The 12475-nt window shown below is 36.7% G+C and overlaps 1 protein-coding gene across 19 annotated transcripts in view; it reads right to left on the bottom strand.

Moving 5' to 3' along the window:
• LOC127970080 (collagen alpha-1(XIII) chain-like) overlaps window positions 1–12475 on the bottom strand; it is a 53666-nt gene that overhangs the window by 8476 nt on the left and 32715 nt on the right. For 17 of the 19 annotated variants that reach the window (XM_052572324.1, XM_052572319.1, XM_052572321.1 and 14 more), the window contains 19 exons: window positions 11441–11476; window positions 11320–11364; window positions 10039–10125; window positions 9902–9928; window positions 9779–9814; window positions 9595–9651; window positions 9454–9477; window positions 8999–9052; window positions 8770–8814; window positions 8501–8635; window positions 7719–7790; window positions 7524–7568; window positions 7342–7392; window positions 7139–7165; window positions 6951–7037; window positions 5294–5329; window positions 4245–4298; window positions 3526–3579; window positions 3380–3415 (listed from right to left, as the gene is read on the bottom strand). In XM_052572324.1, the coding sequence (XP_052428284.1) occupies window positions 3380–3415; window positions 3526–3579; window positions 4245–4298; window positions 5294–5329; window positions 6951–7037; window positions 7139–7165; window positions 7342–7392; window positions 7524–7568; window positions 7719–7790; window positions 8501–8635; window positions 8770–8814; window positions 8999–9052; window positions 9454–9477; window positions 9595–9651; window positions 9779–9814; window positions 9902–9928; window positions 10039–10125; window positions 11320–11364; window positions 11441–11476 (1008 nt within the window). The remainder of the gene's footprint in view (window positions 1–3379; window positions 3416–3525; window positions 3580–4244; window positions 4299–5293; window positions 5330–6950; window positions 7038–7138; window positions 7166–7341; window positions 7393–7523; window positions 7569–7718; window positions 7791–8500; window positions 8636–8769; window positions 8815–8998; window positions 9053–9453; window positions 9478–9594; window positions 9652–9778; window positions 9815–9901; window positions 9929–10038; window positions 10126–11319; window positions 11365–11440; window positions 11477–12475) is intronic. The other 2 variants (XM_052572330.1, XM_052572335.1) reach the window with 2 other exon arrangements.

Raw genomic sequence — 12475 nt, 5'->3', positions numbered from 1 at the left:
GCTGTGGCTACTGGAGATACAATGTCGGCGCCAAAGAGCCATTAAAAGTGTTGTGTGTTGGGATGCACCAACAAACATAGCAGTCTCCATAGACCGCTGAGGACACGGTGGTTAACTTTCATTTTCTAAGGAAGTGTCCCATAAAAAATGGAAATGTCATATATGCTTGAGCTAATCAATTTACACCGGACTGCCTCAGAAACGAGGGTCAGCTCAGCTCTGGAGTTGTGCAAAGACTGCTTCTGAAGAGGGATCGATGTCCAGACTTCAGACAAAATAAGCATTATGCCTCATATTTTGTTTTTCAAAAGAGCTTCTTGGCTCTCTGTAAGGCTAATGCTGCTAAAGCTACCATTGCCTCTGCCTTTTTTTTTTTTTACTGATTCTGCCTTCATGTGCTACCAGAATGATCGTAAATAGGAATGTTGTATATAAAAATTATATTTGGAAGTAATGTTAAGATAAATTTTCACATACACTCTCTGGGGACATCAGAGAACAATTTAAAATATTGTATCAATGCATTCTATGGCACCTTTAATATATATTTCTACATTATAATTATTATTATTATAACCAATGTAGGTGAAAGGATTTTTATATCACTTTGACTTTTTTATTTGCAAAAATTCTAAATGAGGGAAAAATTCTTAATGCACATTTATTATACGTAATAACTGTTCGAAAATGAATACATTTAGAAAAAATTAAAGTTGATTGACTTATGTAAAGGTCATGCCCTTGGGAGTCTATGTATTTATTTATTTATTTTGTTTTATTTGTCTCAATTACATATACACTACAGTTCAAAAGTTTCTGTTGGTAGGATTTTTTTGTTTTTGAAAGAAGTGTTTTGTCTCAAGGCTAAATTAATTTGATTAAAAACAGTAAAATAGGAATATTGTTAAATATTATTACTATTCGTCTGTTTTAACAGATTTTATAATATAATTGTTTTCTGTGATGCAAAGCTGAATTTTCAGCACCATTCTTCAGTGTTACATGAATAATTTTCAGAAATAATTAATAAAAAAAAGCATTTTTTACCAGGATGCTTTGATGAGTAGAAATGTAAAATTAAATATGAATAAAAAAACTGAAATATTTTGTAACACTATAAATGTTACTTCACTATAATTTTTTTTATTTATTATTATTGAATGTGTCCTTGCTGAATTAAAGTATTAATTACTTTCAAAAGACACACAACTACTGACCCAAACTTTTAAACCAATAAATAATAAATGCCTTCATGGCATCTATATTATAGGGTCATTCCAACTAGGTTATTTTAGCCCTATATTTAAATATTTAAACCTTTGAAGTCAATAACTTATTGGGTGATTACTTCTCAATGGAATGAACACTATATTTTTATTCCCCAAAAATTGGCTCCAATAGACAATCTGTGATTGATTCCATATAGAACTCTTGAGTCAATGAAATATAATTACAAAGGTTAATTTATAAAACTGAAGAGGCACTAAAACCGTTTAATCAACATCCCTATGTTTTATAACTAATTAAAACCAGATCTGCTTTTAGAGTGTTTCGTGATTTATCCTCAAGTCTGCACGCGATTTGAATGGTTCTTGAGAGGAAACTATTACATTTAAGCTTTATAACTCTTCCAAAGTGGGATCTATCCAAGCTAGGATACAGAGTTCTAACATTCCGCACAGCCCTCATCATGACTGTTATTATAACACTTAATGGAGGAAGAAGAAAAAACTCCAAGTGGAATTACATTATGAATCAACATGGAGCTCATTTTCTAATCCTGTTTGACAAATACTGATTCTATAAGACTGTTTCCGAACCTTTGGCTGTGGTTTTTTTATATACTCTCTCATCAGGATGTCAAAATGAGCTCCGCACTGACATAATGCCTTTTCCCACACTGCTTGGTTTTGTGCCTCTCTCAAAAGAGATCCAGATGAGGCTCTTGTGGAACAATAAGAACTCTGTGCATTAGAATAACTGGGAGAAAATGAATGCAGGTTGGTAGGGAGGTCAGTGAAGGATATGAACAAAAGTAGGAGGTGAGGAAGAGGAGGAGTATTAACCCAGGCTACAACATTAGGATGCAGGAGGAGCAGGAGGAGGCCAGCGAGTGAGAAGGGGACAGAGAGGACGACCCGGCCCGACTCAGCAAAAAGAGCCACGGACACAGGCCAGGGTGCGGGGGGAGGTAAAGGGGATAGGAAGACCTGTGGAAAAAAAGAGAGGAAGACAAGGAAAGGACAAGAGTAAAAACAGCACCGTGTCCAAAGGTCCTCCACAGCACCTTCCACTGAGCACAATTATCCAAGATTTGATTGATTTGTTTGGTCCTGTTTACTACTACATGGCCAGAGGAGGATGCTGGGAGGAGCACTGACATGTCCTGACATTCAAGGTGGGAAACATTCAGTCATTAACTGAGGAAATTAGTGTTAATAGGATAGAGGCATTCAGTCTACGAGGATGAAAGCATAGGAAAAGCATAGAAAACCAATGGGCTATTCATTTTTTTTTAATAATAATAGCTCTTTTGCTAAACATTTTAACTTTTACATTAACATTTACATTTTAACATTTATATCATACATCAGTTGTTGTGTTAATCATGCATATATAATAACAAAATAAGATCTGCAAAAACAAAGAGAATAATTGCAAATAGGTATATGTATATAAGGATTAACATATATACTGTTCTGAAATAGGAATATATGTTGAAATAGTGATCAATGAACATATACAGTGGCATTTTTTTTTTATGTAATACTTTTAAAATATAAATTCTCTACTTTAATACATTTTACTCAAATTTAATTTGTGTGTAAATCCTGATGCTTTATTCATCATGATTTGAGAATGAAAGGTCATGCTGCAATCTGAACAAAAAGTCACATGACCACACACATTTTCTTATTTAGTTAATGAATATTTAATGATAATTAAATAGTACAGAAATTGCATTTTTCTCAATATTTATAGCATAACATTTGTTTTTCAGGTTTTAAGCATTTTAGATTTTAATGTTCTTATTTTCAAACCTTTAGACTTCACTGTATATGTACACACATGTTCTAGCAGTAAGCAGTAGCCATTCTAATTTCTTATACCCAGCATGCTTCTGCTTCTCTCACTAATAAAACAAATTATAACAAATACAGCTAACTTTGCATAATAACTTATTTAACAAATTAAATAACTTTTTTATTTTTATTTTTATGGGTGGTAGCTAACGCTTAAAGTTTGGCAGATTCATGCTGGTTTAGAAATATCATCCATCCCTTTATTTTAAGAAAGTGGACTCATGTTATTGTCCCTTAAAGTCACAATAACATATTCTACAAACAAACTATGATCAAGAGCGCTTTTATAATCTTACCCGGTTTCCTTTTAATCCTGGTGGTCCTACTAAACCCTGAATGAATAGGGAGAGAAGTTACTGATGGTCCATTTTCATTTCAGTGCACTTATATTGAAACATTACAGTATTTGAAATGTTAAAGTGTGCTCTGGTACAGCACTTACAGGGATGCCTTGAGGCCCAATTGGTCCAGCTACTCCCATATCACCCTTTTCCCCCTGTAAAGTAAAAAAGACATTATAGTGGCTTTATACTGAACCTATATTACACTGGACTCCTCACAAAATCAGTGAATGTTTTATTTTAACTAGCTGACAACAGGCCTGCATGTGCATTAAACATCTAATAATTCAACGACTGACCAAATTTTTTATCACCTAAGCGATGTTGTAATCAGTGTTGGGGGTAACGCATTACAAGTAACAAGTAGATTACTTTTTTCAACTAGTAATACATTGCTTTTCAGTTATAATTAAATATTTGAGTTACTTTTTCAAATAAGTAATGCAAATGTTTTCCCATTTATTAACTCACACCTCTTCCTTTAGGCTCTTCCTTCAGGCTGAGGATTATTCAATTCACTTTTGGTGAGAAAGGGCTTTTACAGCTGCCAAAAATATAACATTTTTTTTTTTTTTTTTTGCTATTAAAGCCCAGCTGACAAAAAATAACACAAATGTAACATTATGCATTGCTTTCCATAATTAGTGCAATTAGTTACCTTTCGAAGGAGTAACGCAATATTGTAATGCATTACTTTTAAAAGCAACTTTCCCCAACACTAAATGTAATTATTTGTGATTCAAAGTAAACTTCATTTACTAGAAACCCCCATTTCTGAAGCTTCATGCATTTGTTTCTAAATTGTTTTTACAGCACTAACCATTTCTCCTTTTGGTCCTGCAGGCCCAGGCACTCCAGCTGGTCCTATCAGACCCTTTGAACAAAGAAAACGACAAGCGTGAGCTTCAACAGAGGGCTCGGCGGTGGGTTAAGAGTTTAGAGAGGGAGAGAGACTAATCAGTGTTGAGCACCAATAGATCAACAAACTTTTCTGAGCCGACTAAGAGCAATTTAAACTCCTTATATATGTTTAAAAAGAGCTATCCGAGGACCAATCTGCAGAGGAATTCCACAAAACTCCAAAGTTTGTTGATCTAAGTGGAAATAAACAGACACACAAGTAAATACAACAGCGAATCCATCGTCCATTTTCCTCCCATGACTTGGAGAGGATTCAACAGAAGGGCTGTTAGACATCTTGCTTTTTCAGGAGTCTTGCTTCTCAGCCATTTGTACAGTTGTATGCCATGAAATCATTGTTCATGCAGCCGCATCCCATCATGCTCTCTCCTGGTATGGCATTGCAAGATCAAAGCTTGTCATGGAATGAAATAAAGCTCTGAAGCTTGGAGGGAATTAAGCCTTCGAAAGGTCAGAGGTCAAGCATGTCTGAATATTTTTTTTACAAAGGTATAGAGGGCTGCGACGGCATGAAATGCAAAGGATTATTCACTTTGGTCAAGCACGATGTGCATACTTTTCAAAGAAGGAGAAATTGCGTTTCAGAGAGAGGGAGAGAGAAATGTTTATAAGTGTTTGGCCATGCTCCCTTTCAGTCACCCGCGTGTTGACAGGTTGAGAAATCAACCGAGTGTGGTACCTCTAGAAACAGCAAGAGGCAACAGCCAAACAGGCTTAGGGACAAAGTCAAATCAAAGTCATACTCATGCCGATGCGACCTCAGTAGAGATCTAAACAAGGCCTTGAACATTAGACAACACAGAAACGACACAAAACACAGAAGCAAGCAAGCAACAGCTCAAGCGGAAGCAGACAGACAGAAAGAGAGAAGCAGGCGGAGGGGGAAACGAGAGATGGATGGATGGAAATAGAGGGGTGGATGATGGGAACGTGTCTTGCGCCACTCACCACTGGACCAGGCCTGCCGTCTAAACCATGAGCCCCCTGGACAGTGTGTAAAGAGTTACAGAGCGAGAGGAGAGGAAGGGAGGAGGGGAGAAGTGTGGGGGGAGGTGAGTGAAGCAGTGACTCGTGTGCCACATAAACACAACACTAGTTTTGATGGAGGGGTGACGTGTTGAAGATGATTTGTGAGAGACAAGCAGTAACTCCTTAGAACATGACTTTAGCATCTTATCGTGTAACAGCTAGTAATCAGGACTTAAAGTGGTCTATTCAGTTGTATAGATAATGATAAAATAACAACAGATGGCATATAAATTCCAGAAGAGATGCAAAAACTAAAAATAATACTTGTAAATAGTTGTTCGGTTCCAAAACCTAGTGAGCTACATTGCTGTCGGCTGCCATCTAAGGCAGCATGCAAACTGAAACACAACCTCTTAAGTGACTGAACTGGAACACTATACATAGGAAGCGACTTTGCGTGCCACACAAATAGGCTAGCTCTCGTCACGAGACGTGACAGGAGACTTGATTTAGCATGCCGCTATGTTAAATTTGATGATAGCATGTTGCTAAGCTAACAAAACAAACAGCTATTGTGCTAGAAATTAACATACAATTCCTTAAAATTATGTCAGCTCACTAGGTTTTGGAAAAAGTAACGTTACCCATGCACGCTGCATTCTCTTAAGAAGCATTTTAATCTTGTTTTCAGTAAAAATCAATAAACAATTTTTATTTTACTTCAAATTTACTTTTAATTGCATAATGCGCTATTTTTTCCTATTTTAGCTGTTTATCCTAACTGTTTTTGCTTTAAACATATATGTACCACAATGTTGTGAGGTTTATGTTTAAAATACTTTTTTATTCACTTTCTTTTATACTGAAAATCAAGACAAAAATGCTGATTAAGAAAACTTTCTTGATATCTCAATTTCTATATCTCAGATTCAAAACAAAAGTCAAGGAGTTACTGTGCCATTGATGATATGACTAGAATAAGTTAATCAATGACTTTGACACCATAGATATACACTAGACATGAAGTCAGGAACAGACCCCTGAAATTCATAGTACACAAAACCTATAGCATGCTATTTACAGTGCAGAGAGAAAACATTTTAAAAACAACCACATACAGAATTTTGTAATGATAATATGAACATCAGTCACAGTTATCTGAAACCATCAGGAACTTGTTGGTGATCTATTAAAATGTGTGTAAAACAATGTGACAGGATTATTACATGATAACACTTGTATATGATGTGGATATTCACTGATTCATGCAATGTGACGGCAATTAGCCATGAACCATGACGCCTAGATACAAAGACAAATGAAATTGCAGCACATTGATATTTGCATTAAATGGGGGGGGGGTGTGCTAAGCACAAACCTTACACAAAACATGCTTTTCCACTAACGCTGCACTCAGGAAAGACAAAAAACACCTCAATTCAGATGACAAGATTACATGAAAACTATCAAATTAATTATGCACTGGTATCTTAGGTATGACGTACTCAGTTAATTTATCATAATGAGAGATTTAAAAGACCGGACAGCTTTTTATCTTACATTGTACTGACTATAAATGCAATGCATGTTTATCAAGTATCAAAAACTTGATTATAAGAATCAGAAATGTACTTACAGGGAGTCCAAGATGCCCCCTGTCTCCTTTCTCTCCTTTCTGTCCAGGTGATCCCTTCTCTCCTCTCAGGCCTATTCCTGGCTCTCCCTAAAAAAGAACATATGAGATTTAATGCTTTTTATATATGATTTTTAGCATATGGCAGAAGACAAATAACACTTCCTTTTACATTAGGTTGGAATACTTACCTTTGGTCCTGACAAACCTGGAGGTCCCTGATAAGCAAAAATGAACAAATATTAGAAATCAGAATAATTTTGAAACGTTTAAAATGAATTTCTTGTAATAAATGCACCATCAAATGGGAAAAAAATACACTGATGCTTCACAGATATGCATGTAATATGTCTGCTGTTATCATAAGCTTTTATGAAGTAGACATTGTCCTCACCAATGGCCCAACTGGCCCTGCAGGTCCTGGAGGTCCAGCAGGCCCATAGACCTGAGAGAGATCAGATAAGGGTGTTACCATTATGACATTTCATTCAATATATTTCCTATAAACATTGGGGCTCTATTATCTATAAAAGCCTCTAACATGTGCAATCCGCAGCTAAATAGTGTGGAACATACCAGTTCTGCTTTATCTCCTTTCTCCCCAGGTTCACCTTTCTGACCCTGAAGACATTATGAAAAAGGAATACTGAATTCTACCATTCATTTAAAAGAATTCAAACTGGCATGACGAAATAAACTGCATCCCTAAGTCATGCCATGTCTTTTCAACAATGACAACAATCTGTTTGCTTGAGGGGCACCATTGCGTACCATTAGGCCTGGCAATCCAATATGGCCAGGGGGGCCTGAAACCCCCTTTTCTCCAGTAGGGCCATCTAAACCCTACAGGATGAGGAAAGAATAAGGAAATAGACATTAAAATTGGCAGAAAAATCAATTGTGGGGGCTGGGTTGATGAACATGACTTGACAGCCTTGTAAACAAATCTCACAACCAAGAGGCCTTTGAATTCATAGCATCCAACATGTAGGTTTAATGATTAGTAAACTGTAGGCTTTCAAGACGCAGTGCTGCCCATCCACCACAAATGCTTTTAAAATTCATCAAAGCACTCGGCATGATCCTATTTGCTCAAATAACAAGGCCAACATTTGCATGCAACTCATTTTCTGATTAAGGTCTAAAGTATATTCTGGTTAAGCATTTAATCTGAAAAAGTTGTTTACATGCTATTGAAATATGCTCTTTTAACCCCAAAAAAGGCAAATACAAATGCATTGTCCTCTGGAAATACTGGCCTTTTTTATTCAGTTACAGTCAACATTCCAAACGAGGGTTACATTAATCCAAACTTTTCCTTACATATACCAAATATATCATTAATTTCTAGAAACTGATATATTGGCCTAATTTGGTTAACTTGGCTGTTAGGTTAATGTACTTACGATACTTTACGATATTTATGATATTTTGATATAAGAATATTCTTTCATGCAAGTGGCAAAGGACACAAGACCTTTTGGGGTTATTTAACAGTTCAGGTGTAGTTAGAAAGGGTATATATGATGGGAATGCTAGGTATAGTCACTTACAGGTGATCCCGAGGGGCCCATGTCTCCCTTATCTCCTTTTGGCCCAGGCAAACCTATGACTCCTCCTTCTCCCCGTGGACCCTCTGGTCCAGGAGGGCCGATGGGTCCCTGTTCTCCTGACTTTCCTCTTGGACCCTAAGAAGCAAACAGGTACAATCACTCAGCATAATTAAGTTTCAAGAGTTGTGTAAATGCATCCACCAGTGGACTAATGGCAGATTAGTGGCTAAAACCTATTTCATTTATACTAAATGTTCATTATTATTTACCTTTTCCCCATCAAGACCAGGGGGACCTGGAAGTCCAACATCACCCTGAGAAAAAAAAAAAAGAAAAAGTTATGTTTAATGCAAAAGGGCAAGGTAGCATGATGGTAGCATTCATGCTGCTGAAACTTCCTCAGATCTCACCAGAATTGTATATGAATATGATCTAAATTCTCTTAAAGTTATACACTAAGGATAGAAAGGGTAAGAATGAGAGAAGTTGGTTAGCTACCTTCAAACCGGGGGTCCCAGGAAGCCCTGGAGGCCCAGGCAGACCAGGAGGGCCCTAAAATAAAAACAATATATACTTAAATATCTAGTATTTGTCTATACATCTATTTATGTACTCAAATACGCAAACAATATCAAGTTATCCAGTTTCCCAATAAATACTTTGGTAACACTTTAGTATAGGGTCCAATTCACACTAATAACTAGTCGCATATCAGCATGCATATTATTAACATATTCACTGTTTATTAGTGCTTATAAAGTACATATAATGAATGACATCCATAATCCTACCCAATACCCTAAACTTAACAACTACCTTATAAACTATTAATAAGCAGCAAATTAGGAGTTAATTAAGGCAAAATTCATAGTTAATGGTTAGTTAATAGTGAGAATTGGACCTTGAAATAAAGTGTGACCAATACTTTTTTTACAACAAAGAATGACACTTACCATTAAATGCAGATTGCGTATATCCTGAAAAATAAAATAAAATGAGTGCCTTCACATAATACTAATGAATCTGTTGAATCTATGATATGAGGCTGAGAAGTGAATATGCACTCTATATATACATCAGAAATAAAGACCTACATTTTCATTGTTGTTGATTAAAGATTTTCCTGGCTCTCCAGTTGGACCTGGTAAACCCTGTTGAGCAATGGGGAAACAATCAATAATATATATCATTATTTCTGATATCAGCCGTTCACATAACATTCAAATCTGGACTTGTTTGCGTTATTTTTTCTGTCAGTGACACATGGCCTCTACTCACTCTTGGTCCAGGTGGGCCTTCGTGGCCAGGGTCACCCTACAAGTCAAGAACATTAATTGTGTTATTTTTTCCCCCAAGGACATATTTAAAATATAATAGTAGTACAAAATTTCAATGGCTCACCTTTATGCCTTGATCACCTTTGTCACCCTATGAAAAGACATGCAACCATGAGGTTATTTTGTCAGACAATGCATGTCACACCACATCAAGAAAGAAATTCAGCAGTGGGTATAAGGTGGAGACTGAGGGACAGGTACCTTGGGTCCAGCTTGTCCAGGCTGTCCCGGGGCACCTGGTTCTCCTTTGATGCCAGCTCCTTCAGCACTAGGCTCGCCTTTTTCTCCCTGGCAATAAATTAGAATATAGGAGTTGACATTCAAAGATGCATCTCTATATACCAAGGGCATATTACACATTCTAGTGTGCTCATCTTGTTCCCATTAGCTTTTGAAGCATTACAGTTGGTGTCTTTAATTCACCACAGCTGCGGTGCTTAAACACAGGGAGTGAGAATAAAGGTGTGGTCACTGAAACACAACAAACATGGGCCGCAGAATATGATGTCACCTTCTAGGGCTTGTGTTGTGCAGAAACACTAATTGAATCATAACAATTAACACATTAAAAATGTTAAAACACACTGTCTTCTACCATTTGCCTGCAGCACTGCAAGCCATGCAGATTTAATGCTCGCTTGCATGTGCACATGAAAATAAATCAAACACAAAGTCTAGTGAAACCGCAATGTAATAAGTCCACGTTGTTAAGTTTCAGACGAAATAATATCTGAAAATGACATTAAACAGATACATTTTGACACAGACAGAATTTGAGCGCAGACAGTCAGGTCACCACTTCATAGAAGTCTTTTAGACATGCATGTGCAATTAAAGTAAAATCAATGCAATTTACTGAACAAATAAATCACTCTTATTTCTATTCAGCCTCTTTTCATTCTTAACCCTTTCCTTTTTCTGTGTAACACTAAAGGTGATTTAAAAACTATTACTATTAGATAAAACTATTAGAAATACCATTAAATAGAAAGTTTAAATAAGAAACGTTGCCTTAGGAAAAACATAAAACAAAACAAAAAAAAATAATAAATAAAAAATTAAGAAGAATACATTTACACTACACTGAAATACATTTAAATAATAATAAAATAAAAAAGCAAACTTACTAAAACTTAAATTAAAATTTACAGTAAAACATAATATCAATAAATAATATCATTTTACAAAAAAAAAATACTAAAATAACACTTGGTGCATGATTTGTATGGACCACTTTTATGGCGCTTTATTTTCTGATTTTGATGCTTGAATATATCATTACATTTTAAAGAATTGGCAAACATCATTCAAATTTAATCTCTGTGTTGCACAGAAGAAAGCCATACATGTTTGAAATAACAAACGGTGAGTTAAATTCAACCTTAATATTCAACATTCAAAAAAAAACTTCCTGAGGGTTTAAGCCCAGTATCAGAACAAGCACTTATGCGAGAAACAGCCACAGCACACATTTGGGTGTACCTTGTAGCCCCGTTTTCCAGGGATACCAGAAACACCTGCCTGTCCCTTCATAGCAACAGAAAAATCTCCGTTACTTTAAGAATGATCAGCAAAATACAACCACACCAAACCAGGCCTTTACCTTTCGTCCAGGGACACCTGGGAAACCAGGCTCTCCCTGAAGGTTGCAAGACATCAACATTAGGAAAACAAAAAGAGAGAAAAGAAAAACTGTGAGAATAGACCTAAACACGTCCTCAAACCCTGACCTTTGAAAATCAACAAAGGAATCAGCATCTTATATTTGGGCTGAAAAAGTCATTCGTGATTTCAAGACAAATCAGACAAAACATCGATCGGAAATCCCCAAGGGTCTATCAGATGTCATAATTTCTATTGAAGTGATTAGACGGCACGCGCTGGTATCAATATTAAGATTGGTATGTCGAAGTTTTTACTCTCCAGACATGCAAATAGCTGATCACTAGCAGTGCCTCAATGAGCCGGCCCACAGTTGGATTGTTATTAATAGTAAAGAGCACATGACCGCTATTTAATTCATGTCTGTTATCTCAGACTAATGAGCAGACATGAAGGCAGTGATCTACAGACACAGCTGTGGCTGCATGTGGACACTCGACCCATCGAGGTCGAGGGTGGCTGGGGTCTGACTGCTAGTGCACCATCCGTCTTTCTCCTGCCATCTCATTCCTCAAGTCTCAGACGCCACTTTACAGTGTCAGAGGGTGAGACGCTTATATGTGAGGTGCCTGTATAATGAGCAATCAATCACGCTCTGGTGTGAAAGCAGTTGTACATACAACAATAACAGAAAAGACCGAGTGTTTTAGCAACGGAATGCTTCTGGAACAGCATGCAGGGTTCTGGGAAAAAAGGATAGTTCATTATAAATAAATGGGGATGGATAGAGGCTGCAGTAGAAGTGAACTACCTTCACTCCTTGTTTCCCAGGCATTCCAGGCATCCCTAGCTCACCCTGCAAAATCAGCATTAATTACTCATCTTTTCGATGCTTAAACGGTCACATTCACAGGCCAAAACCAAAGATCGCACTCATAACGCAAGCAAAACACCACTGAAAGACTTTCACTTCAGCAGATTGTTAGACATGATGACAAACAAGTATTTCCCAGCACATCTGCTCACCACTGGACTG

The sequence above is a fragment of the Carassius gibelio genome, chromosome B13, assembly GCF_023724105.1.
Source record: "Carassius gibelio isolate Cgi1373 ecotype wild population from Czech Republic chromosome B13, carGib1.2-hapl.c, whole genome shotgun sequence".
Lineage (NCBI taxonomy): Eukaryota > Metazoa > Chordata > Actinopteri > Cypriniformes > Cyprinidae > Carassius > Carassius gibelio.
The sequence above is the reverse complement of the archived record's forward strand: the minus strand, read 5'-3'. Positions and strand labels throughout refer to the sequence as shown.